The sequence below is a fragment of the Hylaeus anthracinus genome, unplaced genomic scaffold, assembly GCF_026225885.1.
Source record: "Hylaeus anthracinus isolate JK02 unplaced genomic scaffold, UHH_iyHylAnth1.0_haploid 12000, whole genome shotgun sequence".
Classification (NCBI taxonomy): domain Eukaryota; kingdom Metazoa; phylum Arthropoda; class Insecta; order Hymenoptera; family Colletidae; genus Hylaeus; species Hylaeus anthracinus.
The window spans coordinates 781,895-809,263 of NW_026534347.1; the positions used below are offsets into that span (position 1 = coordinate 781,895).

Below are 27,369 nucleotides of genomic sequence, written 5' to 3' on the forward strand. Positions count from 1 at the left end.
GAACATCGGTATTCAAGACAATTTTGTTACTTTTGTTACTTTTGTTACTTTTGTTACTCTTGTTACACTGTGACAAAACGTGTGTAATTGTTCATCTCGGCGGCGTATTCGTCTTTTATTCGTACGTTTCTTTCCGTATTACTTAATTAATTCCTCTTCTATCGGTAGGAGATAAGAATAATTTTTAGTCTTCGTTACTTAATTTCCATTTTATAAAGAAGAAAAAATCTGAAATGTAAACGTTTCCACGAATACGTGATTTAAAATATGCTTTCCGGTGGTACACGATAATTTACATTCAAACAATCTGTATGCTTCGCATGGAAAACATTGTTACGAATAGTAATAAGCTGATTTCCTCGTTCAAATGTGAGTCGGATATTTGAAATGAATATTTTTCGTACGTGTTCGTACTTTCGAGAAAAGCGATATCGAGAATTCCAGGGGCAGATCGAACTATATGCGCGCGTACCTCTAGAATTTTTAGCGTTCTTTTTTGAAAACAAAGCTTCCAACGAAAAAAGCATATTCCACGTTTTCGACCTACTTTTGCAAGTGAAATCATCCCCGTTACCATACGTAACCATTTTTACCGCTCACTGCATATTTTTAATGAGGTTTCATAAGAAAACCTTTGTTCCCGTTTGTTCTTGTTCGTTTCACCCGATTATTTAACCAAAAATGTGTGAATTTACAGCTTGAAAATAGTTTAATATAGATTATAAGGTTAATAGGAAATTGTACGATCTTTTAAAGTCGTATTTGTTCGGCGTCTCCGATATCCCCAAAAATAGATCAGGGAAATATATTCGCGAAGGAGGTCGAGAAATATTTTCGCGGATAAATTGAAATTCTCTTCGGCGGAAGTCGAAATATTGAAACGTCTGAAAGACTTTGGTGTTTCAATAAAAGTTTGTCCGTAAAACAGACTACGCTTCCAAATACGACTTTGACCGTCGCGTATGATGCTCGAGGACGACGCTCAAAGGATCGAAATCAAGCTGGTCCTGCGAGGATATTCCACGTTTATCGGAACGTCGAAAGCGTGCTTCCATGGTGACTTTCCTAGGGGCTAGACAGCTGACAAAAAAGTTGCCAACTTAAACAAATAGCGCGAGATCGAGAGAATCGAAGAAACAGGCTGGGAGACATTTAAAGCATTTCGAGGAATCACGAAGGTGGGTTATTATCGAAAAAGGATTTTCCCTCGCATCTGTCCTCACCCAGGTTTGCTACTTACATATTCCGCTTGGAAGTTTTGAATTTCCACTCGGGATATAACTCTCACGATGCCCCATTCCTATTTTTCAAACTTGAAAACCCCGTACATTTTCGGTAGCGCTCCTAAGAATTACGAATAACCTACAAAGAAAGAATCGCAATGTTCGGTTTCGCCCTTTAGTCCTAATTCGAATTTCTTATCTAGTCAAGCTATTAAAAATACTTGAAATGAAACCTGACCACATTTACGCAACAAGTTGCATCGCATTTGCCGAGATTGAAAATTCCATCGTGCCTGAGGGATCAATTATTCGATAATTGCAGCGAGTATATACTCTCAAGCTACGGTACATTATTCCTAAAGAACGTCTAACCTAAAGGGAGTCTGAGGTTGGCAAAATACACAGCAGCTTATATCGGGAAAGCAGCGCGCGCACGAGCGTCTAATCGTCCAAATTAAGAATTATAGCGCGCTGTACCTTCATCTTTTCCCATTCCCTTTGGTCCCGCAGCTAAGATACTCGGCAACGGGGTAATAAAATACCCTCGGCCCAACACCGTCTACAACTCTTTCTCTGCTTGCGCAAGAAGGTGCCACGATGAGAACGAAGAGGAGCGAAGAAAGGCAAAGAAATGGTCCGCGCTCGTGTGCCGGTCGACTGAAGCGAAAGCGAGAGCTCCGGAAATTAAGGTCGCGAAGCAATACTACGCACCAACCCCCGTTCATTCTCTATTCTATTTGTCGACTCTAATGAAATACTTGCAACATCGCTGGTGTCGATGAAAGATACGTGAAAATATAAATACAATTCCGAGCCCTCGTTATAGCCAAAGTAACTAGCTTCGCTACTTTTTAAACCTCGCTTCGTACCAGGCGAACATATGGTTCGTTTCACCGAGAAAGATCCAAGGTAAAGTCGAACCGATTAAAAAAGATAATTAATCGCACGATCCTATCTAGACTATATACCATTGTTAAAAAGAAAAAAAAGAAAAAAAAAAGTTAACGACAGTTTCAACGCCTGGACAAGTTATGGCTTGCCCTTTGAAATGCGCACCAGTGTGGCGTGACACAATCGCGCAGTCACCGTGGCCGCAAAGTTCGATTTCGTAAAGGCTGGCCGAATAGCACGCAAAAGTGTCCTCGACTAGATACTTGAAAGATTTATCGTTACCGTCGTTCCCGTCGTTCCCGTTTGTCTACGAAAGTTCCCCGGTTCCGTTGACTGCGACGTATCTATGTATAGCAATATCGACCTTCGCCGCGCCTTAGAAGTTAATCGGATTTAGCATCGTGCCGCGCACAGACATGATCCATGGCCCAATAAAATATACTTTCAGGAAATATATAAGACAAGTTTTGTAAGAGAAAACCGCGGTTATCGATCCGTGCACGCGGTCGCGCGACGCGGCGCCGCACCGCGCCGTTTCATGCTTCCCTGCCCCGTGGAAATCCCCCTTTTCAACCCTCGGAACTCTAAACGCGTCTAATTTCATTTAACTTTCGCTCGCGGCAAATCATCCCGAAACAACGTAAAAACAACCAGAGGCGTAACACGTGCTACCACTGCGTCGAGTCTGATAACACCTACCGTTTTGTCGTGCTCGCGTGTCAGATTTCTGTCCTTTGTATAATTAACATCGCGATCCTTGAATCTACAAACGGACTAGATCCCACCTAAAATCATTATATTTTCGTTCGAATGTTTGTGAATGAATGGGAGTAATTCGAACCGATTCCGCTGCTGATTACGCAAACGGAGGTTCACCCGTTCGCTCCGAAGAGTGGGCAACGTTCTTCAAGCGTGGAACAGATACGAGCAGAGCAGCATTCTGTTTACCGCGTGCAACACGCTACAACGCTCGCGTGCGGAACCGCCGTCGGTGTTTCGCCAAAGTCGAGGCAGCCGAATCCCGAGGGTTTAGCCGGTGAAAAATTTCTTTAGGATGCAAATAACTTCACCGTGGAACCAGCTCTCCGTATCTGCCCCGACGCTGATTTCGCGTGCGCGCATGCAGAAGTTGCAATGTCAGCCAAGAACGCGATATCTGTGCGCGCATATTCCATCGGGTCGGAAAGCCAGATACCAGAAACACCGCCAACCCGCCAGCTATATTCCACGGCGTTTCACGCTACGTGGACAACCGGAGTCTTTCGTTGATGCTATGCAAAGCGTGTTTCATGCGAAATTCTTGGGGAAAAGTTCCATCCAAAAAGAAACGCGTCGTAGATATCGAAGGGTTACGAAAACACTGGTAAAAGGAAACGCTGGATGCTATCTATTTTCGGTGTTGCGTTTCAACCCCATCCAACCCAGTTTGATCGCGTACAGTTGCATCGTCGCAGCGATAAACGCGACGTCGTTGCGTCTGTCGTTGCGCGTTGCGATGGAGACTGCGCTAATAGTAATGGTAATAGTCGTGTTCCCTGGCCACCTACCCGCGTCTATCTTTGTTCGCGAGAAACTCTAGCCGTGGAACCAGCTCTAAATACAAACGTCGTGCTTCTATTTTCATCCAATCGTCGCGGGTTTATACGCGCATCCCAAAAGCTTGCCGGTGAAAACGCGAGACAGACATGCCCTGGCGCGTTTCACGAATTTCCTTCGGAAAATTCATCGTTTTAAAAATTGCTTGAAATTCCATTCGACGATGGAAGTACCGTAGTCTTTGCGAGCTTAATAAAATGTATTAAATTTCGTATTCCACAGAACGTTTTCACTCGACAATTTCAATTCTCTTTGAGGCGATTTAAAACAAATTTAATACCGGCTATTTATCGTATTAAAATTTATTTTAAATTGGACCACACAGGACCGAAATCGAAAATAAACTTGATCTGCTACATACATACGTGCCGGAGAGAACTGAAATTGTCTGGCAACACACACATTACGAAGTACAAAATATTTCGGTTTCAGTACTATCCTTGTCTAGAAACACTCACCAAGTGTTATTCGACCAGAATTATCGACGTTACATGAATTGGGAACACGTACCTGCAACAGAACAAAAGAAAATGTGATTAGAATCAAATAGGTAATGCCTTCTTTAAAAGGAGAACAATTGCATAACTGGTAAATTTACCGCGCAACCATGCAACCAAACCACCGAGAACAGTTCCAAAACGATATTAGGTTAATGTATTCTATTGTTGTCTAAACTTGATATTCTTTGAAGCTACTCCTAAGCCTCTCCGAGGCAAAGCAGACGAATCCCTCTCGAACGCGCTTGTTTAACGATTGCAAGTTAAATTGCACGGCATACTATTATAACTTTATATCCTCGTTAGAGTTTCTAAGAGAGCATCGTCGGCAATATGTACTTTTGAGAAGCGCCGATTCACTGCTTCACGAGAAACTTCAAGGGCCGTGTAATGCAACCAAATATTCTCTGGACGTTAGCGGCAAGTCCATCGTTACATGGAAAACGCATCCCTCTGAAGTAACGGTGCGCACCTTTTTCCCATTGCTAGACGATAATTTTACAGGGGAAGTATTATATTTTGAGTTGATGCGAATCGGAACGATGAGATACTTGGCCTTAATTAAATTAGAGAAACCCGTCGATTTCGCGATCGTAAAAATGAATAAAATCAGAATACTCCGTTACGTAGCGGACCTCCATTAAATGATTAACGTTCCCACTAACAAAACTTGCAATCAGAACGCGGGAGCCTTTGATTTCGGAAATTCGAAACCCTCAATTTCCGGAACTCGAAACTGCTCATTTCGAACATTTAATTAACAGTCTCGCATCGAGCGCGAGCACGGATATTGTCGTAAAAGAAAAAATTTGCTGTCAACGTTGTCGCAGGGCTTTCCTGGAACGGACAATGCTTACATGGAGAAAAATACCGATTCGTTCGGGCGAATTTGATTTCCTCTCGAATGGAATGTTTTACTGGAATCGAACGGCAATTTCCCCAAAAATGCGCCGTGTCGTGCTCCGCTGGTATTTCTGATGATGCGTGATATTTTTGGCGAAGCGAATTAGCTGATTACTCTTCGTTCTGCAATTACGCGCGACGCGTAACGCTATTCAAAGCTCGTAAACGCGGATACAAATTCACCTAAAGCGATGCAACCAATCGATCGGGTCCCATTAAGGGTGCACGCACACACGCATCTATACGGGGTGTCCCGGTCGAAACGAACCAGCCAATTATTAGGGTGAGCCAAAGCGTTTCTTCCGATTGTTCAAAGACCAGCAACTTTTGTCAAATGTACAATTTGAGATGGACCGATGATTAATTCGTGACCTCTCCGAATGACACGAAACCGTAGTAAATTGATTTCGAATCAGACACCGTGTAGACACTCGCGATAAAGATCCAGCCATGACTGATGAGGATGTAACCGGTCGGTCCTTTTGTCCGACCCTTTTATCGTTAACGAATTTCAAACAAGCCTGCGAAAGCTCGATCTCGCAATGAGCGATTGCGATGCCAGCAATATAGGGGCATCTCTATTGGCCATTTGCCAGTTCGGGACTACAGTGCTGGGGCTTGACTCGATAGTTAAACAGCCAATAGGAAACTTCCAGCGATTCATGGTGCCAGGCTTTGAAAAGCTGCCCTTGGTGTGTAACCATTGTACTGTGATTGAAGAGGCTAATTTAGATGGACGGGTGTATGCCGCCCGGAGGGAAGAAACTCTCCTAAGGAGTGTTCTTCCTTGCCAGACAAATGACTGGCAACTGACCTCAGCCACGTTAAGAAGATTGAACACCGAATCTCGACGAGTCAGATTTTATACCGCCCTTTTCCCGCGCCGCTGAGAACAGGAAGAATGTTCGATCGGCGCCAAGTCGGACGTAAAACGGTCCTCGATCCTCGTCGCTCTAAATACAACGAGACCAAGCTTCGTATCCGCGTATGGAATATTTTACCGGTTACTATGGATCGACGATCTTCCAATTAATTCGTGTCGAGACGATATTGGCCTTCGTGTTTTGGTGGCGAGGCTAATTTTAATTCCAACCAGAGAGCATTTGTACGATGCTCTATATAATTGCGTGGTTACAGAGAAAATACGTCTTAATACCATTATAACAGAACCAATCTATTCAGCTCGGACTAACCGGTAACCCCAAAGCGGAATTGATCTTGCTACAGTGTTATCTCCTATTCCTAATGATCCACCATTGTAGTCTGTAGCTGCTGTGGCTATAATGGAGGCAGGGTAATACTATTGATTACGTCTAACTGAAACTGGCCCTTGCCGCTTTGCTCTCGTCTAGAACGTATCCGTGAAACTCTACGGTCTTTCCTGTTCAACCCTGTACATGTGTCCCGAGGGTAAGAAAAAAAAAAAAATAAGAACTAAACAGCGTGATACTGCGAACAATATCGTACACTTTCCGAGAGCTTAGCGACACGCTTCTTTCGCCACGATACTCTCTCGAGGGTGTTTTCTTCTTCTTTACACTTATCCCTCCCTCTATACCTTTTCTAATCAACCGGACAGCTGGAATTGCGCTACTAGCATTGTATATTTTGCCGCGTGGCGACCAGCAGATGTGGTCAACGTTCCACTCGAATAACGATACGAGTTACGAATCAAACTTTATACATTTTTTTATAACAACGAGTAAAATAGATGTACAATGTTTGACCTATTTCAAAAACACTCCGCGCCTTTGCCTTTGCTCGGACGGTTACGCTAAAAGAAACGCGTTAGAAGAGAAATAGCCCAAAGGAGACGAAACGAGGATGCGACAAAGAAAGGATTAAACTGCAGGACGCTCGCATACAGATAAAGCGGAGCATCGCGATAGACGGCGACCTGACGAAACGTGTGCAGAGAGAAAGGGAAGGCACGGTGGGGGATAGAGAAGGAAACACGGCGCGGAAAAAGAAGGAATAATAACAATGCGACTATAATTTCCGAGAACAAAGCTCTCATTATGCTTCGCTGAATGTACACGCGTTGGGAATGTATACCAAGCAAACTGTACCAAACAGTACCAAACTGCCAGATGTTTTATCAGCTCCTACGAGCGCGTCTTTTCATTTCGTCGACAAAGAAGCGTTGCCTCTGCAGGGTCGAAGCGTGCCACTTTTCTTATCGTCGATCCACTGCGTACGCAAAATTAAACACCTCTTTCACGTAATCTCTACTTCTTGAACGAATTTAAACGCGATACACATAAAGGTAAAAATCGATTAAATTTCTACCCTGGAGCTAGACTCGTAAACGAACGGTACAAAGTTTCCCGTACCGGCTAAATATACCTAAAGCAACCTGGATGTCGCCACCGTACGGTGTTCCGACAGACATCGCGTCATATCGAATGGCGTAACTTTGGAACCGTGTAATTTATCTTTATAGTTGGTTACGATACCGAACACCGATACTCGAACGAACAAATTTCAAGGAAACGTGCATTTTTCAAGCGTTAGTTTATCCTGCACGGTCACCGACAGCTTTTGCCAGACTTACGATCACTCGTTGGAGGGAAACACTCGAAAGCAAGGGGTTAATTCGGGCTAACGCTAGATTGCTAAAATAACACACCGCGCGTTGGTGTCAGCGGTTTGCCCTGAACTCAACGACAATTTAGCTGAGTAGCGGTCCGAGAGAACATTCCGACAGATCAACGACGACCACCGTCGTCATTCCACCACGATTCCGTAATTGTCGAAAGACTGAGGGCAGAAAAAAAAAGTGGGCAAAGGAAAACAGATATAGCGCGTAAAAGATCCAACTGGGACGAAGGGAGCCACGATCGACGCATTTTTTTCAGAGAGGAAAGAGACTAGGGAGACACGAGTCTACTCGGGCTATCCGGCCTAGCGTGGATTTTGAACCAACCAAGACACCCTCTTGTCCCAGAAAACAAAAGAGCAGCGGCTGTTGCTCGTTCGTTCCTACCTCGCCATCTACCACCCACGCCTGTCTACCCTTGCTTCCCTGCCTCGTCCTTGCCATCCCTCCGCCTTTTTTCTTCACCTCCCCTCATTGTTTCTTTATGATTCCCGTCTCTGTCTGTCGTTCAAACGAACTCCTACAGTCGTCGTTCTACCAAATGCCTCCGCGATATCGATTCATCTCGTTTCCCCGCACTCGAACCCGCTCCCATATCCGCCGGAAATCTCTGATTTATGAACTTCTGCGTGGATCGCGAGGCGCGAAATAACCATGGAAATCGAACCCCTGACAACACGCCCTTCTACAATTTCGAATTTCGAGGCAACGATATACAGAGCGAGGCAGCTAAACTGTTACGGACTGATAATGCCTAAACGTAGTAGCGAGCTAATCGGCTGCCATTTTGTATCTACGATAGTTTAGGCATTATCGCTTTGTAACAGTTTGGCTGTCTCGCCCTGTATAAGAGGGCGGTCTCTTTCGCTGCATTTTCCTAGCTCGTGGCATGTACGTTTGTTACCCCCTTTCCGCTCTTCGTCAACCATGCATCCCTGAAAACGAGTCGATATCGCTGACCCGAATTATCACGAGAAAAATTCGAGATGGCCTAGCCTTGCCTCGCAGGGATACAATAATCTTCCAGATAGGATATCTCCTTTTTCTCTTTTCTTCGCGCTCGACCGAACTCTTTTTTACGTCCATTCCTTTTACCCTCTGCCGTCTCTCTTCCTCTCTCTTGCCGGGTTGTAAGCACAGAGTCGAGGCAAGAACCGCTTTGCCCAAGTATCTCCAACAGTATCGACTTCCCCTCTCCTCGTTCTCCTCACCCACGCAGTTTTTTTCTCTCTCTTTTTCCCTTGCCTCCGTGACTCCTTCTAAATCTCCCGGTTCTTCAGCCCCTTTGCAACGCGGCAGACTCGTCGGTATCGCAAACTCGGGACTATCTTAAGGAGATTTCACGCTACCACGGCCTTACGGGATGAAATAATCCCAAAGATATGGCCAGGTCAGATATAGCGGACTCGTTCGTGGTTTCCTTAAATTTTTCAACTTAATCGTACCCTTTTTAGCGAGATTCCAGCAACGGATAGCGGGATAAAAAAAAAATAAAATCAAGATTACAGCTCCGAGCTTAAAAGCGTCATTTTGTGGAATAAATTAATTAAAAAGAATCGTGTGCTTCGGTAAAACAAGATCGAGGAGTGAATCCAGCATACGTCGAGGAGAATCACGCTTTCTAACCCCACTGTGTTCAGCTCGCTTGCTCGAAGATCTTTTCTAAGTAGTCGAGCTATAGATCGGACGTATTATTCTCCACAAATCGGCCAGCCTCGAATGGACCGACAGTTAGACGCCACGTTTCGTGATACAATCGATGTAAACGTACAAAGAAAGAAGACAATGGCTGCAGTTCCGTAGCGTCTACGCGGGACAATTGCCGGGAAAATTGTGTAATGCCCCGCTGTTTACTTCGAGCAAATTGACAATTTATGATAGCGCGATTACGGCTCTAATCGCCTCGTCCGCTGCGTTCTCAGGTCGTTCTGCGATCGCGTTAGTTTCGTGCCATTCACGGTCAATTTCGAGTATTTGGAATTGTTTTTTGCAAAAGATAAGATCCGCTCGCGAGCATGGAATCAAGTACAATACGATAAATTGCGGTTACTTTTCGGCGATGTCTTTCGTCTTTACTTTTATTTTTCGTTAAATTCGAAAATCGATTAACAAACGCGACAAGGGTGGTTCGAAGACAGCTGAATAACGACGAAGACAAGCGGATAACGTGTTTCCGTCATCAACGCATGCAAATTTTCACGATGCGCGGTCGAGTTTTATTCGAGCGATCTGTCCCCGCGTATAACTCGGAAATTCAGAGGCCCGACAGTACCAATGGCCGTGAAACGTAATTAATGCATTGTTAATCTACTGTCCCGCACCCCTCGAGTCGAGCGAGCGAATAGAACGAAACGGAAATAAAACGCTCGAAAATCACCAACGAGTTTTTTGAGCTTCCTGTCTGCTCCCGCCCGCCCGCCCGCTCGCTCTTCTTCTCCCTCTTTTCACGTGACGCCCCAGAAAATTTGCGCCATTCGCGACAGCGAAACCGAGATTCCACCATCTCTGTCAGCATGAAAACGAAACGTACAGCGAGCCACGAAATTTATATTCCAACGTTCTCGAATGAAAGGTTTCGAGGTTTAAAAAATTCGGGTGCCGTTACGAATAGCAAAATAATTTTGTTCCTCGTGCATTCAAAACATAAAAATGTTAATCGAATAACACATACGTCAAAGATAGCGAACGGAAAGCAACGCGAAAGTTTGATCCTCGACTCGCGGCAACGTACGCAAACGTATCGAGAAGAAAACAGCAAACAGGTGTCCGGTCGTCTCGTCGTTCGTCGGATGGCTGCAATTAAATTTAACGAGTTTTCGTGCGCCTTTAACTTTAACTTTTCTCCCCGCGGACTTTCGAGTACCCGCACTCTGGCGTTATGCGAGCGTCGGAGCCACAGGTCTGACCATTTTCCAACCCGATGACATACACACAATTTCCATAATTCCAGCTATTTTTTCCCCCCGGGCTACTCTGTCGTTTTATCGCGCGTTTCGTCGGAATTTCTGTAATATAAACGATAAGCCCTCGCTAAACGCGGCCGTAAATTATGCAACACTCGTCACTATTAATTAACCGAGCTCGTTTGTCACGCGAACGCAAGCGAGCGAGCGAGCGATCGGTGAAATTTCGTATCGCCTGATAATAACCGAATACACTCTGCGCCAGTTATGATTTATGAATGGGAACATTTTAACGCTTTACCAGCGAATACCGCGGCTGAGAGACAGCTGTCCGTTTCATTGCTCGTTTTTATTGCCCTTCCAGAAACAAGCGAAATGATTATGAAACACCCCCTGATCTATCCTCGCTACTCCATAGGGAACGAACGCTAATCAACTCAGACGAGGAACGAGCGATAAATAAAAGGAGAAGTCGAAATTGAAATAAAAGTCAGAGATATCGGGTATACCGGCAAGTATGGATCGTGGCTAGCTTTTAAAGAAATTGGCTGACGCGAGGTGTACTTTACCTTTCGCCTTGGGAACTCGACTACGTACGATGCGATACGTGCTAACATGCATACTACGTACGTTTCTGTACACGTATTCGATATCATTTTAGCCAGTAAAATGAAAACTTCGTTGCGAGACTAGGACGAAGAACCTCTTCTTTCTCGCTTTATCGACACGTGGCTACACATCCAAGTGTAAAGTAAAGAAACGATGGACAGAAATTGCGTTTCGACCGCGCTGATAATGACGTTTGAGAGTGACGCGATGCACGCACAGAAAAAAAGCTGGTTCCCGTGGAATGTTACCCGAGCCAACGCCGAAAGCCAACGATGCGCTACGAGAAAATTCCTGACTCGAGAAACGCACACGCCTATATATAACGGAGTTTTTAGTGGAAACATGTTTTTGTTCTCAAACACCGTCTCAAGACCATTTTAGCATCGAATGATGTAACTTAACGGGACCACACGCGGGAAATATGGTGAGTATTTTCTCCCGGGGACCGCGGAGGGACAGCCGAGGACAGACGTGGCGGTTACTATTATTAAACTGCATCGCATACTCGGTCCGTCGGCATCTTTCTCCGTCTCGTGGAGCAAGTGGCATCTCCGAAGGCGTCTTATATGAGCAATCACGGCATTACTCTCGCCAACTTCCGAAGAAACTTCCCTCGTCGTCGTATCTCACGTCCAATCATCCTCCGCCCCGAACTATCGATAAATTTCGAGCGCCGCGCGACGGAGATTGGGCAAACTTTTATTCGAACGGTAAATTACGAATAAATCTTTCGATAATTGAGCCGTTTTAGTTACCGGTTGCACGCGAAACGTAATATCGTAATAATCAGACTTTCACGTTGAAAGGAGAAACAATTTTGGTCAGTTTGGATTTTTGAGCATTGCGATTCGAGAGGACCGCGCGATGGCGTAACGCGGCGAAATTTACATTACGGACAGTTACGATAAAATTTCAGGAACGAGAAGAGAGAAGAGAAAAAAAAGTGCGAGGGAAACACGGCGTGGATGCGGAATACCGTTCCGGATCATTAAAACTCCTCCACCACCTTCGCGTTTCGCCGTATTTTACGCACGGATATGCACGCGTACATCTATTGTGCGGCCACCCCCGCTTCGTCGGTTATCGCGCGCGGGCTGCGACTTTTTCAACCGACGGCTTTTATTATCTTTACACGTACGCTCGTCACACCGGAAAGAAGCGTATTCCCCATTCGACGCGGAAATCATTCCCTTCCCGGCCGAGCACCGTGGCCTAGTTCAACTTTTAACAGCGAAAACGTACTTCACCAACTATTTCGAGCGAGCTACCACCTCGTCGTTGACGATACAGGTCCCGAATGTATCGTCGGGCCAAGGGAACCGTTTTCCCGGCACCGGGATTCCCAAATTTGCCATGGTTTACCGCAAACATATATATTTTGCTCGAAACATCCTAGTTATGTGTTACCTACGCGCAACAAAGTTCACGTTCAATTTCAAAAGGAACAGCTCGAGAGCCACCCTTCATCCTCGCTCAAGATATGCGTAAAGCATAGTTCTTTGCCAACCAAGTGTCTTCGCGCCGCAGAGCACCGAGCACAAACGAAAGTAAACGTATCCAAACAATGTTACGCTACGTGGTCATAAACGATGACTCACGAATGTATTTCAAAGAGCAGCGCTCCGTCCGATCGACAATAGGCCACTCGAATTTCGCAACAGCGTTACCTAACTGACCGTTGTACGGGCCGGTGTGTCTCTCTTATTGTATTTAAAAATGGAGAACACGCGTTACACCCGTGAATACCGAATGACGTATGGTGTCACGCAACGCGAGTCACGTATTCTTTCCTCCCTCGTGCGAAGCACGCGTGACCGCCAAGGCGACACGCGCTTCGAGTTTGACGCTCAAGTGCACTTGCCTCGATGAAGCATTCTCGATTTATCGATTAGTCGCGTTCCCCGTGCCGCATCTGCGAAACTGTATATAACACCGAAACGGTACAATCGCGATCAGATTGAAAATAGATCCGTTCTTTGGAAATTATTACCTACTTGATAGCTCGCTTAACGAGGCAAAACTGTTTATCTTAGGTAACCAGAAGATTACCTAATTATCTCAAACAGTATGTTTTCCTTCGAATCGCAATACCTGGCCTTAGGATGTTACGAAACCGTTCAAATGAAAAGTACGCGAAAAGTACTTTATCCTATTAGGCTTCTTCATTCCATTACGTGGTATAGGTTTCGAGTAAACAATAACGACTAAGAAAATTTCAAGTTTGATTTCATCTAACCAAATAGCTCGATTCAGCCTATCGATTAAGCGATCCCTCGCTTAGGAACGCGAACCACCCATCAAAAAGTAGAAAGGTTATCGCGGAAAGGTTATCAAACGATAGAACCTGAAAAGTGAATTAGCCGTCAGAAGTCAAAGAAGTGCACTAAACGAAGTTAGGTTGTCGTCGAATACTTTCTTTCTATAGCTCGGGAATGTTTACACTGCGTTTACTATACATACTTCGACAGCAGAAAAATACACGTGCACTTATTTTCCTGGCAGACGACGAATCAATCCCACATACCGACGTTTACGTAAAAAGCTGGAGGACTTATCCTGTTACGAGATACTCTTTCCATCAACGCGCATACGCGTACGACCATAACGATTGACAAATCTTCAAGTAGAATCGGCCTATCGCCTAATCGAGATACCTGTCCGTGAAGATCGACGAAGCAAAGCGATCCTGTGAAACGAGTCAGCCATCGATCAAACCGCGCACATGGCCCAGCATGCACCAAAGAAAGATGGCAAAGTACGAGGAAAGACGATACAGACTAGAGAGAAGGGTTCATCTTGCATAGCTCGGAACAGGCAACTATACCGTCTGGCATGAGCGTAGGCACGGAGGAAGCAGGGCTCCGGGCCAGGAATCGATAACACATGACGGCATATAGGCACATACTGGACTGACCACAGAATGCCATCCGCGCGCCTCCCATCGTCCCTGTCCCTCGTCGCCTTCCCGCATCCCTCCCTCTAGCCAGTTGCATCGCCACGACACGCACGGAAATGCACGCTCGTGCAGCTCCCTGCACGGATAGGCACGGCAACCTCCACCCCCGCAACCCCTGGTTCTCGACCCTTCATGCAGCTCTCCACTCTTCCTTTGGCTTGTTCGCCTCCCTTGGTGCCACCCGTTCCGATCGTTCTATCGCAGGGACAGGCATTGCGGCTAATGCCGTTCAGCCGTAAATTACGTGAAAACGATAGACGGTAACCTAGGTGGCACCGCACCTGTACGATTTTTAGGGACGGCCTGCACAGTTTCTGGTGGCGTGTCGACCACAGACGTATACAGACCGGTTCCAGGGTTCGATATCGTGCAATCGGGGGATACGAGGACTCTCCAAAAGTATAACCATGGACCGTCAACGGAAATACAAATTGTCGGCGTGTACGACGCATATGGCAACGTACGTCCTGATTCGAACGATATCCAACGCTTCTTTGAAATAACCATTATTTTGAAAAGGTTTAGCAGTTGTCGAGAAGTCGTTAAAACGTGAAAGCAACCGCGAGTTTCATCGTATCGCGGAAGTTGAATCACTTTTCGTTCGCGTACTTTCCATAGATCGTCCAACTCTGCGAAAAAAGAAACGTAGCGACGAGGGATTCGTATCCACTCAATAATGTATATATTATACACGTACGGTTGAGTCGTGTGCCTGTGCGAGAGAAAATTGCGACTCTCAAGGGACGAGTTGGGAGAAAAAAGGAGCACCAAAGGCTGAGCAGGTAGGAGCGACGTCAAAGAGGGAGAAGAGCTCTTGATCTTTCGAGGCAATTAAATGAATTTCCACTCGGGTGGAATGGCAAACGTTTAGGCGGTTCTACGTAAGATATTCCAGCGAGCTCTCGCAGATATCAGAGAGGTAATATCGGGGAGGAGAAGAGGCGTAGTTTGTGGGCTAGAAGTAATACACGAGACCTGCCAGTCTGCTTGCCTTGCTTGGCTGTCTGTTTCTACTGGATGGTCGGTCGGTATGGAAGCTCGTCTGTCTGTCTGCCGTATGTCGCCGACTCGAATCGATTCCGAAACTAACAATGCATGACTAATCGAACCGACCTGGCTCCCTTCGCGTACGGTCGCCCTTCTTAACGCATATATTCTGCGATCCTGCCAATCTCCCGTTCTATCCATCCCAAAAAATCCATTTTTTATCCCATTAACACGTACGACGAGCTCCGTGACGCATCGAAAAACCAACAGCGATAAATATAAATAGATCTCCTCGTCTCGATGTTACGCACCGTACCCACGGACACGGTGCCAACAAACGAATCGAATAAACTCGCGGCACGCTGAGAGATCGCGTGCCTCGCGGAAAGAAGGTCAGACGCTTCTTAGACGCGCAGGCCTTTGGCCTCTGCCGAAAGACGACTCTGAAAAACGTTCACCCCTCGGTAGGATCGGCACGGTGACAAGTGTCTCGGGTCGATCGAGGTGAAATACGCGAACCTAGCTGACCCCAAACTACTCGTCCGACTACCTGTGAATGTCTGAAGTTGCTCTTTAAACGACAAGCTTCGGGGATCGATGTCGCCCCTATTTGAAATTGTTTGTAGTGCTCGCGACGCTTGACATTTCATTGGAAATTCATTGAGATTTAAGAGGATGCAACTAGACTCGATTTATAGTACCGAGTCTGTCCTGAGACGAGACCCTAAATCATATAAAAAATACCCGAATAAAAGAGATTCGAAAGAGAGTATGACTTCGTGGAAGCTGCAGGGCGAGAGCAGGGTTGCACGGTGTCAACCGTGATTAATACCAAAGTATCTAACGTTCAAGAAAATCGAGGAAGCGACCGAACCAAGGCTGATGGCACGGAGATGCTGCCGTTCCGAACGGAAGGTTTTGTTCGTGGGACGATTCCGCTCACGAGTACGTCGTTTCGTATTTTAGTCTCGTGTTAACGGACGCGACAGGTGCAGGAGAGGGATGGAAAGACAGAGAGAGAGTACGAGGAACACCACGAAGCTGACGCCGATAGCGGTAGCGGTGGCTGCGACAGTAGCAGCTGTTAACTATGTTTTTCGTGTCCGCTACCGCGAAACGTGTCTCCACCCCACTCCGGTCTCTCACTCTCGCCTCGGAGCCGCGAGTGCACCAATGCGATTTTCTGATCCCGCCACGGAAATACGACGCTGTCGTTGCCCGGTGAATCCCCCAAGAATCTAAAGTTACTGTACAATGACCGAGCGAGAGAAATACCGTGGTCGCCGTTCTCGTGGATACGCGGAACCAATGCGCGCGCGCGTGCGCCTTCCTCTGATCACGCAACCGTTGGCGTTGCTTACGAAATAGAAGGTGATTTTCCAAGTATCGCGTACCGTGTAACGTTGTCAAATATTTCACGAAAAACTGCAGGTGTCGAAGAATCGCGATCAAACGCTCCGTTTCGTTTCGTATGCTCGGGCACGAGTTATCAGCGTGGGAACGGGCCTTTATCGTGGCGCCGAACGCCTACGAATTGGAAACCGGTCGAACGAAAGGAAAAACGCATCCAACGGTGCGAGTACGTGTCTGTCCGTGCGTCAGTTACGCTTACTAGGAGTGGGAAAGTGCACAGAGATCGGGTACGAACGACAAAGGAAAAAAGAAAGTCCTCCAATCGTCGACGGGGCGTGACGGGCCGATAAAACAGCCGCACCGACAAGACTTTTCGACGGGGGATCCGCGACATCTGCCGCCGAGAAATGGCCCTGGCACCCGATGTCGTTCTCCGGGGGCGCGTAAAACGCTCGACAGTCAAATTAATTGAAAGTTTTAAGGTAATTGGAATCGATAACGCCGAGGCGAGTAAAAGCCCACCGCGTCCGACACTCGGCGCGGTCGAAGGGTTCGCTGAAACCGCCTTCCCGCGCCTCAAGGGTGGAAAGAACCGCGAAAGAGAAAGACCATCGAGAAACGACTGGGAACTTCCGGGCAGCAGGCTTCTACCCCGCTCGTATTTACCTTAACACGTTCTCTACCGGTGGCTTTTTACATGTGCTTTCATATTTTACGCCACGAGTCAGTTATACACCGTAACGGAGGAAAAAAGTACGTCAATCCCATTTTAGAAAGTAAGTCGATCTGGAAATAATTCTCGAGATATGAAAATATCGTTTCAATCGCATCAGATTCTACATGGAAAACGCATATTCCCATCGCATCTTATACGATCGGTAGTTTGTACTTACCGAATTAAAATTTCAATAAATGCAAACAACTTCCCTGAATATAGACAGCTAACGCGACAGGTAACGCGTTAGAAAAATAAATATGTATTATTCATTTCCACTACAAATAATTGATGGACGTAGAAAACGTAACGCTAGCTTGAAATAATCCCTTAAACGCAGGCATATCCAACGAAATGGAACGTCGACGATCAAAGTCGAAGGTCTACTTTAATATCCTGCTGCCATCCAATCGGTCTAATTGGAATGGAACGTTCGAATTTCACGACGATGCTGCCTGGCGGAACGTAATGTTCCTCTGCGTATCCTGCCAAGGCCGGAGGGCCGTTTTACAACCGTTCAGGATCGCTCTCGATCTTTTCAGGAACCATCCTAATTATCTCTGGCCAATGGAAACTACGGGCGTGTTAATTGCCAGTCGATTCAAAAGAGACTCGCGCAAAAGGTGGACGAAATTTTATTCGGGTTATGAGTGACGAATAAAACCAAGGAATAGAAATTCGACGCTGCCCAAAAGTTTCTAAAATGTTAAAATGCGTTACCCGCATCCCCCGTCCCTACGTACGTCGCTGTAGCGACGCCAATGAAGTACAAAGGGTTAATCCACGGCCGAGAGGGTCGTTACTTACGCGTCGCGAGATCCCCTTAGCTATTCCCTCGATAGCGAGAAAGAATAGCTCCGATTTTGGGCCACGAGATTCTTCCTTCCGGCAAATTAATCTAGCTCTAACCGCGCGCTGGGCCAACATTGAACGAGGATGGTAGACGCACGAAACGGGCAATAGCCCATTCCCTTTTATTCCCCGAGTCGAAAAATGAGCCTTTATTTCATCGGTCGAGCGTAAGGAGAGCCGCACTTCTGCCACCTGAACGACGAAAGAAACGAGGCAGACTCTGTGCACTCTATAGAGAAAACGGGAAGGTTCCCCCAGAGTCGAGCTAAAGTCCAGTGTACGTAATGCGATGGTTTATTGCTAATATTTCTTCGGTGTAATATTGGTTCGCGGCTCTCGGCAAAAGAGCCTTGTGGAAACGCCTCGTTCCCATTCCGAGAGCCCTATCGTTCGCGTACACGTATTTGCACCAGGGATGAACAAACTTTCGATACAGATACAAGCTTCTAAATAAAAATGTTAATCAACCGAAAGGAAATGAAAGCTTTCTTACTCGTTACAAGTTACATTTCGAATCGCAGAATGAAATATATCGCGACAAGTAAAAATCTAATGGTTCGACCGTTTTCTGAATTTCGAAAAGTGATGGGTCGAGCCATGTACCTTAATCGCGTACAAACGAGTACACGTCGCAGAAGCGTGAAAGCAGATTGAACGAGGACTGGTGCAGACGGTGCCGTTCCATACGGTCAAAACAATTAAACGTAACGAGTACCACTATTGAGTAAGAACGTGCGAGGAGCAAACGAGGCAAAGAGATGGCCGAGGATCGACGGACAACGCGGCCTTTCAGCCAGGTCTCCACGACATTAATAGCTTCCAGAATTAAACGACGCCGACGGTCCCGGCAACGTGGCTCTGGGGCTCGCGTACCGACGAATGCGTCATTGTCGACGTTGACGTACGTCGTCTTCGCCATCGTCGTCGTCGTTGTACGTGGTATGCGACTCTCTATCGTTGCAGCGAAAATAATCTAACGTTTAATCCTCCGACAAACATTAATTTTACCAAGAAAGAACGAATTAGAGGATGAACAAAGTTCGTATCTAGATCGATTCGTCGAAAAACCTCAAAGTTCAAGGTGAAACGAACAAACCAACAAACTCTGAAACGTACCCTACAAGAAATATCGACGTCTGATTTTATATTAGAGAACCGCGCCCCGAACGTAACATTTTTCTTCGCTTTATCTAATCGCATTTACACGCGTGTGCGTGCCGTCTGACGGTAAACGTCTCTGCAAACTTTCCCTGTTATCAACGAAAGCTTTTTTCATTTTTACGTAACCCCTCGCCCCGTCGAGCACTGATTCATCAAACTCGTCGACTAGTTTTTCATCACTCTCGCCTCGTTGAGTAATTGTCCCTATTAATAACTGCAAATTCAATTCTCGAATTCAATATCTCTCCGCGAAAGAGAGATTCGAACGGCAGGGCCGCGCCCGGCTCGTATCTTTTTTCATTCCTCCCAACTTAATCGCGCTCCTTCCTGCGTGTACATATACGCGCGTGTTTGCTCTTCTCGTTCGGGGAAACGACTCGGAGAAATTTATGCGACAACGGCTTTATTAAAGGCGGACCGATGTTCCCTATTTGTTACGCGAAATTGAACGTTCCCTGGATGAATTTTAATCAAACTTCCGACGATAAGTAGTAGCAAAATTTGCTTGTTCCGTCGGGAATCAAACGAATAAAACGATTACCATTGCGAGCAATCGTTTAACAAAGTTAAACGATCGATCGTTTGTATTCTCGTCGTGGATGCTCTTCGGTAATAATTTGTGAAACGATAATTAACTAACATAATTTTAACGGAAATAGACTGTATAATTTAACATAGAAAAGAGAGAAAAGTTGCGCGAGGGAAAATACATTCCCGCAATGGTATCGAGAAAAAAGGAAACGTTGATGCGATTAACAGGTACTTGCTCGATAAAAATAGCTACGCGGTTTATTTTCCCTTGTGTCGCTCTCTAGACGTTATTCTTTCAACGTTAAAATTACGTGTAACTAAACGAAAAAGTCGACAAGACAGACAGAGGTACCTTTCATGCGAACAATTGGAACAGAAGAAAGCGTTTGGCCGTCTCGGAGGGCCGAAAAGACTACGTTACTCGATTATACAATGGTTCGTTACCTTGATACTGTCGTAGCAAGCGGTGACCCGTCCGCTCTGCACCTCGACGTTAGCTGGCGGATGAGCGAACTTGCACTCCGTGTCAGGCCTGGTGCACTTGTTGCGCTGGAACTCTCTGCAAACCTCTAGCTGCAGCCACCGGGAGTCCTTGCCGTTCAGTAGGTTATTCATGTTGACCATTGCCATACTTCCACTCCTGGAAGACCAAGGAACTTCCTCCTTAGCGGGAGTATACAAGCCCGGCTTTACACCGACTTTAATTTATCCTCTTCCTCCGCTGGGCTTGTCACAGCGTAGCCTTGCCTGTTTGTTCGCGTTCACCCACACCGGCCTGATCTTGCCAAGGGATATAAGCGTTTTGGTTTATTCAAACCGGACCTCAGCTCATAGGCACTTGCGGGAATTACATCCACCCAAAGACTCTCTTGCTCTCGCTCTCTAACTGCTCTTACACACCACTTTCGCATCCTACCCAGTCGGACAGCCCTCGTTCGCAGCGATGGGTTGTAACGCCTAACCAATGTTTCGATCCATTTACAAACCCCACAGAAATAAGTGGAAAGTTAACGATTCGAGAATCGACGTTATGGAAATTAAGCACGTGAGACGCGCGGACACCCCTGCGTTACAACCCGATACGTTTCCTTCCGGTTCCGTACCACAGAAGCGAGCTACATCGAGTCCGACGTTTAAAAATTTACGGGACTAAAGTACCTATTATTAACGAAGCGAACACATCTGCGATAACAAGATCGTGGACTCGACAGAGTTTACCAAACTGCGAGGTACGGAACTGCATTCGCATGATTCGCACGCGCGTCGATAGCAACGCCCCTAATCGTAATTCCGCAAGTGCCTCAAGCCGTGATACTATGATAAATAATGGGTACCTTTGCGCAAGAAGAATTTTCTTTGAGTAGCGTACAATCGCCTTATTGTTCCATGAACGCGTCCCGTGGCAAGTTGATGGTCTTCCAGAGCTCGGATCTTCCGTGTAGACGAAGCATAAAACACGCGTAAACCGGACGACGACGACGACAACGACGAACAAAGAGAAGTACTCCTTTACTTTGCCTACTTATTCGTTGTCACGTATTATCGAACACCCGTGTAGGAAGGCTGTCGCGATTCTCAACGGCAGTACGCACAATTCTAAACTATATTTAGACCGTGATCACCGTTACGTATCGCCTGAGTTGCTCTTTATCGATTAACAGTCGGGCTGTTATCGATCGTAGACGTTAATGATACAGAGGGACAGTGCAGCTAGTACCGTTTGCCAAGTTAGCGGTTAGCGAAAGAGGGAAACAGAGCTTCCTGTTTCTTTTTCTTTTAATCTCAACTAGGCTGGAAGGTGACGGATGTTCACCCTCTCGGCGACGCGCACTTTGGGGTTCGTCTAGGCGGGGTTACTCAGCGGCAGCACTCGCAAGAAGAAGATGTTTCACCGAGAAAAGAGCGTGAAGAAGTGAGAGAGGCAGCGAATGGCATCGACAGTGCGAATTAGGCTCCTGGGCTTCGGTTTTAGGCGATGCTGGGCTTTCTCTGTCCCGGGCTGGACCAGTGAGTTTTTTTTCGATCCGTCTCGGTCTCGATCGATTCTCTCTACCAGACTTCGACTCCTTTATCCTTCCTGTAATCTTCGCGCGATGCACTCGGCGAGGTTTAGAAGGGCGCAGCTGAGTAGCAACCGGAGGCGTAGTAGTTGGGCAAAGCTTGAAAGCCTTCGAAGCTAAACGTCGACCACGAGTGTGTACGTGTGTATGTGTATGTGTGTAGGTAAATGTGTGCTCTAGACGTAATTGTTTTCTTTATCGATAATATAGCTGTTGTTGTTGTTGCCGCTGCTGCTGCTGCTGCTGCTGCTGCTGCTGTTGCTGCGCTCGAGTTTTATTACGTGTGTATATGCGTATGTGTGTGTGTTTGTGTATACATGTGTCTCAAAAAGCCGGTCGTAGTGTTCTTCAAGCCGGTTCTGAAGCTAACGCCGCGTCTCGATGTGTTGAATCTACTCGGATGAGGTTGGGAGACGACTTCGGGAGGTAGGCGGTGGTCCAGACCGTAAGAAAAACGGGAGCCAGAGAAAAGGGACCTCTCGAATCTTGGAAAGGTGACCCTAAGAGCCTGTATCCTTTCGCAGGGACGAGAGAACACGGAACGGAGGGGATGGATTTCTTGTTTTCTTTTTTCTTCACCGTAGACAAGAAGTAGTAGGGGTGCGGTTAGAGAGTAAGAGAGTAAGCACGAGAAGGCGGTAGACGACAAAGCGGGTAAAAGAGGCGAGGCCAAAGGTCCGGTTGCGTCTTGGATCGCGGATCGTGGATACGGTTAGGCCGTTGCTTGGATATCTGGACAAAAGAAAGGCGGGGGAGTTGTGAAAAACGGTGAGAGAGAGAGAGAGAGAGAGAGAGAGAGAGAGAGAGAGAGAGAGAAGAGAGGGGGGAGGTACGGTGGGGGGAAAGGGGAATTGCGAGTTAGCGAGTGACGTTGCGTTTCCGTTCCTCGGATTTACGTCATTTATTCGGTGCACTCCTGGTTCCTCCCGCGGTCGAACTCCGGATTCTGCTGTTCTGGAAACATACCAAAAGCGAAAACTCGCGTTACTGCAGATGCAAGGGCTTAAAATGCTTCTTGTTTCAGGGGGTTGTGGGTGGGGGACGACTTGTCGATGGAAGGGGTGGTGACTAGACTCGATGAAAGGGTTTTAGCTTCCCGAAAGAGACAGACATAGGGCTGAGAGAGGAGATGGAAGAGGCTGGGTTCGAGTGTGAGTGAATGATCAAGCAGAGGCCGCGAATGGACGAAGGTAAAGTAGAAAATAAAGCACAGGACTACCAATGCAAGCACTCTCAAGGGAGAACATTACCTTTACGGTTTCTTTTTCGTTTTCCATTTTCTTCAAATCTAACGCGTTTAGAATAATATTTACCCCGATGATAACTGATACCGAGATACGAATCGAAACGATGTAAACATATTATCGATAGGATGAAATCAAAGGTGAAATATGTAAACAATGAGTGCACGAGTTCAGAGTTGCGCGTTGTTATATTCATTGACTTTTAGACACATTTACCATCGACCAGATTTATTTTTGAATTCCGGCTAATACGGTGCTTATCACGGGCGAAATTGTATCCGTGAAATCGCAAAGCGTGTAATTTCAGCTGATATCGGGTGCACGTTACCCAGTGAAAAACTGCGCGTACTTTCGCGCGCGACGAACGCGCAGATAAGGTCGCGAGAAAACACTAGACGAGTGCGTCGTGCACACACGAGCCGCGTTCGAGTGTGAGAGTTTTATGTACGAGCTAGAGACAGTTAAGCTAAAGAAAAAGAAACGAGCGGAAGAGGGCCGGGTGGTAGTAGTACAATTTTCCATCGCGCAAGTAAGCCGCTTACGAAAAGCGGACCCGAGGCGCTCGACTCGTTTCTCATGTTACCTGGCAAGAGTTATGGGGACGTATGCGCGCGCTCAACGCACTAGAAAATACCGGAAAGAAAAACGTTTTCGTACGAAACGCTTGTTTCCACGAGGATTTCACAGGCGCGACAAAAACCACCCGAGTACACCGCGGAATGATTCGGCGTTACTCTCTTGACCGCTGGAAGAAAGACTAACGATTCTTTGGACTAGACCATAAAGTATCAACTACTTTTAAATTAAACTTAAACCAGGTAGTCTTTCCACATGCGCCAAGATGATTCTGTAGCGTGGAAAGGTAGTACGAAAGATTGAACGGATCGACTCCCTCCCGGGCGACAACTGAATTTCAAAATTAATGAAACGTGAAATTTTTATATTTTTCCGCGTACCCTCGCAAAAGTTCGCCGATGGATGGACGGCGAGGTATTCCCGATGAAAATCAGTCGAAACGCGACTTAAAAGAATTCGTAATGAAAATGATTAAGGAAAATCTCGCCGAATCATCGATCGTCTCTTCGTAAAGGTACGATGAAAAAAAATAATATCCTATTCTAAACGCATAGGTGGTTAACACGTCAATGCGCGTGCGAAATTACTTTGAGCTTTACGACGCGGAAGTTTCATTCATCGTACAATAAATCGTTATATCTATGGCCTCTATTCAGCCACGGAGCACATGTAATATGAGGCTCAGTCATTGCTACTCTATCTCTTTCACTCTTGGCGAATCCCATTCACTTTCCTCGTCGAACAATGCACGCGACGCTGCATTGGGCCTCGGCTCGAGATCAAAATCGCTATCTACCTCGCTTTCGTGTTCGATTTTAGCTAACTTTGGAAATATGTTTGCGTTATGTATGATTCGATTTGATCAGGAAAGTGATTAACCGTGTCGGTTGAGAAATCATCGTATAATTTTCATCGGTTCTATTTTCAGTTTCGATATACTATTCGCAAGAATATTCTTGATCCAAGTTTTATAAAGAGCAAGTGTACCGAAGACGAAATGTAGCTACAGATTATAAGATTAAAGACAGATATTGTAACGCTATTTAAAGAATCAAAGTTGTAAGATCGTTTCAAGAAGCACGTTAGAACTAATAAAACCTTAAATAAATATTAGATCCACGAGACCTTCAGTTTTTGCTTAAAAAATAACGAGTCATGGTAAGATACTTTTATCAGCGTGTATAGGGTGAGTCGTGAGTAAACTGGTTAGTTGTTGCATCCAAGATGGATGCGAATATGAAAAATATATACCGAACATGTACAGAATGTATAAACTTATGCAGATTTAAATACCTATCGAAATATGCGAGTAACGTTAGAAATAGAAATTTGAGAACCATCGCACTCGATTCGCAATCGGCAAGCATATGAATCACGCGGCAGATTACACTCGCTAAAGATATGACTTCTTAAGTAATGAAACAGTACTGATAACAAGACAATAGCAAAAAGTACCGCAAAATTGGAAAAAATCGCGTAAAAATCAGAGCTGCTTAATTCCATAGGAATCGTTTTTCTTCCATCTCTGTTGCTGAGATCGATACGATCAAAACATAGGTTTCAGGTTATTTTTAATTGGTACAAAGTACTGGTGCACAACGACGTGGTAGCAAAAATGAAGATTTACCCTCGAGGAAAAATGAGGCTAACGTATGGCCGGCGTAAACAATCTTATTGAGGATTGTTTTGCGCAAAAGAAGGCAGGCATAAACAAAATTAACATAGACTGCAGTGAATGCACGTATCTTTTTCGCGTGACTTGGATTTTTCGCATGCTCGAAAGACTCCGTTCGCCTCTCTCGGTCGAATCGATATACGTGCACGAATGCGGCTTCGAGGTTCGTCCACTTCTTTCACGTGACTACCGCAGAAAAAGAGGGACGACCAAATCAATATCTCTCACACAGACTTTTCGTGATCGTCGTCGTATCGTCGTCGCCGTGTTCTCATCGTGCTTTCGAAGGACGTTCTTGACGTCTGTATCGAGATTCGAGATTCGAGATCCGGCGATACGCAAACGACGCGGGTGATAGGGCGCGTATTCGCGAAATGATACGACTCCAAAAACGAAGTTTTGAGGATGCTAGCATATCCTTGTCGATTCCAAGAAAATGTGTCCCGTGAATAGATAGCCTACACATCCAGCACAAACGTGCGCCAGGTAGAACCTTAAACGCGTTTTAAACTAATGGTCGATTTATACATTTGCGGTCCAATTATTTATACATACAACAAAACAAGGAAAACTACACGCAATCGTATCGTTAATTTCAACTTTGCTCTACATTCTATATTTACGCGATAATAGATTTGTATGAAACTATTTTGCATTTGTATTTTATAGATATTTCAATCAACCCTTAAAACCTTGATGTGAAAGTACAATTGATCCACGGTTCGAGCGAATGTAGCGAGTAGTGGTCCATTTGCGAACAAAACGTGCTCCGGTAATATCTGGGTTAATATCACGTGGTAAAATGAGTGAAACCTTAATTTCACGTGTATACGTGAAATAGGAGGCTTGATGAATTACGCGAGCTGGCAATTGGCACGGAAACTTGCCCGAAAATTCGTACCAATGCCTCTGCTCGCAAACAACAAACGTTCTTGGAAGAATGAAATTTGCCGAGAGAATGGGTGTGCCGACTAATCCGCGATGCGTTCCGTCGTCACGGAACGTCAAACATTTCGTCAGTTTCGTAATTGGGGTCATCCAACGCGGACGGGCTAATACACGTTAATTTTATCCCCGGATCACTGCAACTCCTTTGATACACATCGCATTTGGAGTTTGATGTTTCATTTTTGTCGCATCCACTTTGCGCCTACAGGCATCCTTTATTTATAAACGCGGTCACCATAGCTGAACGGCTGGCTGGGTGATTCTAGTCGATAGTAAAAGTCCAACGATCCGAGTAACCATGCTAATACGCGGGACGACGTCCACCAGAGTGCAAACCACCGGGAGCAAAAATGAGGAAAACGCGGTCGGTGGAAAATGATTTTTTAACCTTTTCGATCGGCTGATCTCCATCATCGAGGTTGAAACGAGCAGACGTTACGCGCACGTAGTGGAAAAATAATAACGTTTCCTGCTTGTAATGCGAATTGTTTGTTAAAAGTCGTTCCAATAAGATGCAACGCGTACTTGGACCGATCTAGGTATCCTGTTACCGATGTGGGAACGTCACTACTTTTAATACTTTCAAAGGACGGGGACAATACCGTCGACAGTTACCGCGGGAAAACGTTTGCATTCTATGGAAATATTGTACGAAAAAGTAGGATTCTTTAGAGGTATCTTGAAATTCACCCAGTCAACCAACGAAGAGAAAGAGGGTCTTCTTCATTCACTGTGCGAATGCATGCATCTGTGTAGGTCCAAACCTCCGTACAAATTCCTCAACGGTTTTGATGTCTTCCTACTGACAAGAAGTATTTCTCTTCGTTCGTTTTTGCATATGCATCCTTGCATTCCAGGCCATCTGGCATACGTCACCGTCGTCTCGCGACCGATCTCGACTGGCTCTTCTGCATCGTTAAACTTCGAGAAAAGTGCTGGAGATTTTTGTAAACGTGAAGCGAATTCGCGTCGACTTGCGGTCGTTAAACGTGTTGCAAACCAAACAAAACCCCAATAGCGAGAGAAATAAATCGTTTCATTAGGTGCCTTGCTAGTACTTGGACGCGTATTCGTACACATACTCACATTG

At 45.9% G+C, this 27,369-nt stretch overlaps 1 protein-coding gene across 20 annotated transcripts in view; it reads right to left on the bottom strand.

Moving 5' to 3' along the window:
- Window positions 1–27,369, bottom strand: part of LOC128890487 (protein muscleblind) — a 281,109-nt gene that overhangs the window by 244,131 nt on the left and 9,609 nt on the right. For 17 of the 20 annotated variants that reach the window (XR_008460629.1, XR_008460633.1, XR_008460630.1 and 14 more), the window contains exons 2-3: window positions 21,111–22,790; window positions 20,221–20,556 (exon numbers count right to left, since the gene is read on the bottom strand). The exons of 1 other annotated variant lie outside the window; for it this stretch is intronic. Coding sequence is in view for 14 of the 19 variants with exons in the window: in XM_054149023.1 (XP_054004998.1) it covers window positions 20,221–20,406 (186 nt within the window). In the remaining 5 variants the exon portion in view is untranslated. Of the gene's footprint in view, window positions 1–4,168; window positions 4,221–20,220; window positions 20,557–21,110; window positions 22,791–27,369 lie in introns of all 20 variants that reach the window. 2 more of the 20 variants (XM_054149027.1, XM_054149015.1) reach the window with 2 other exon arrangements.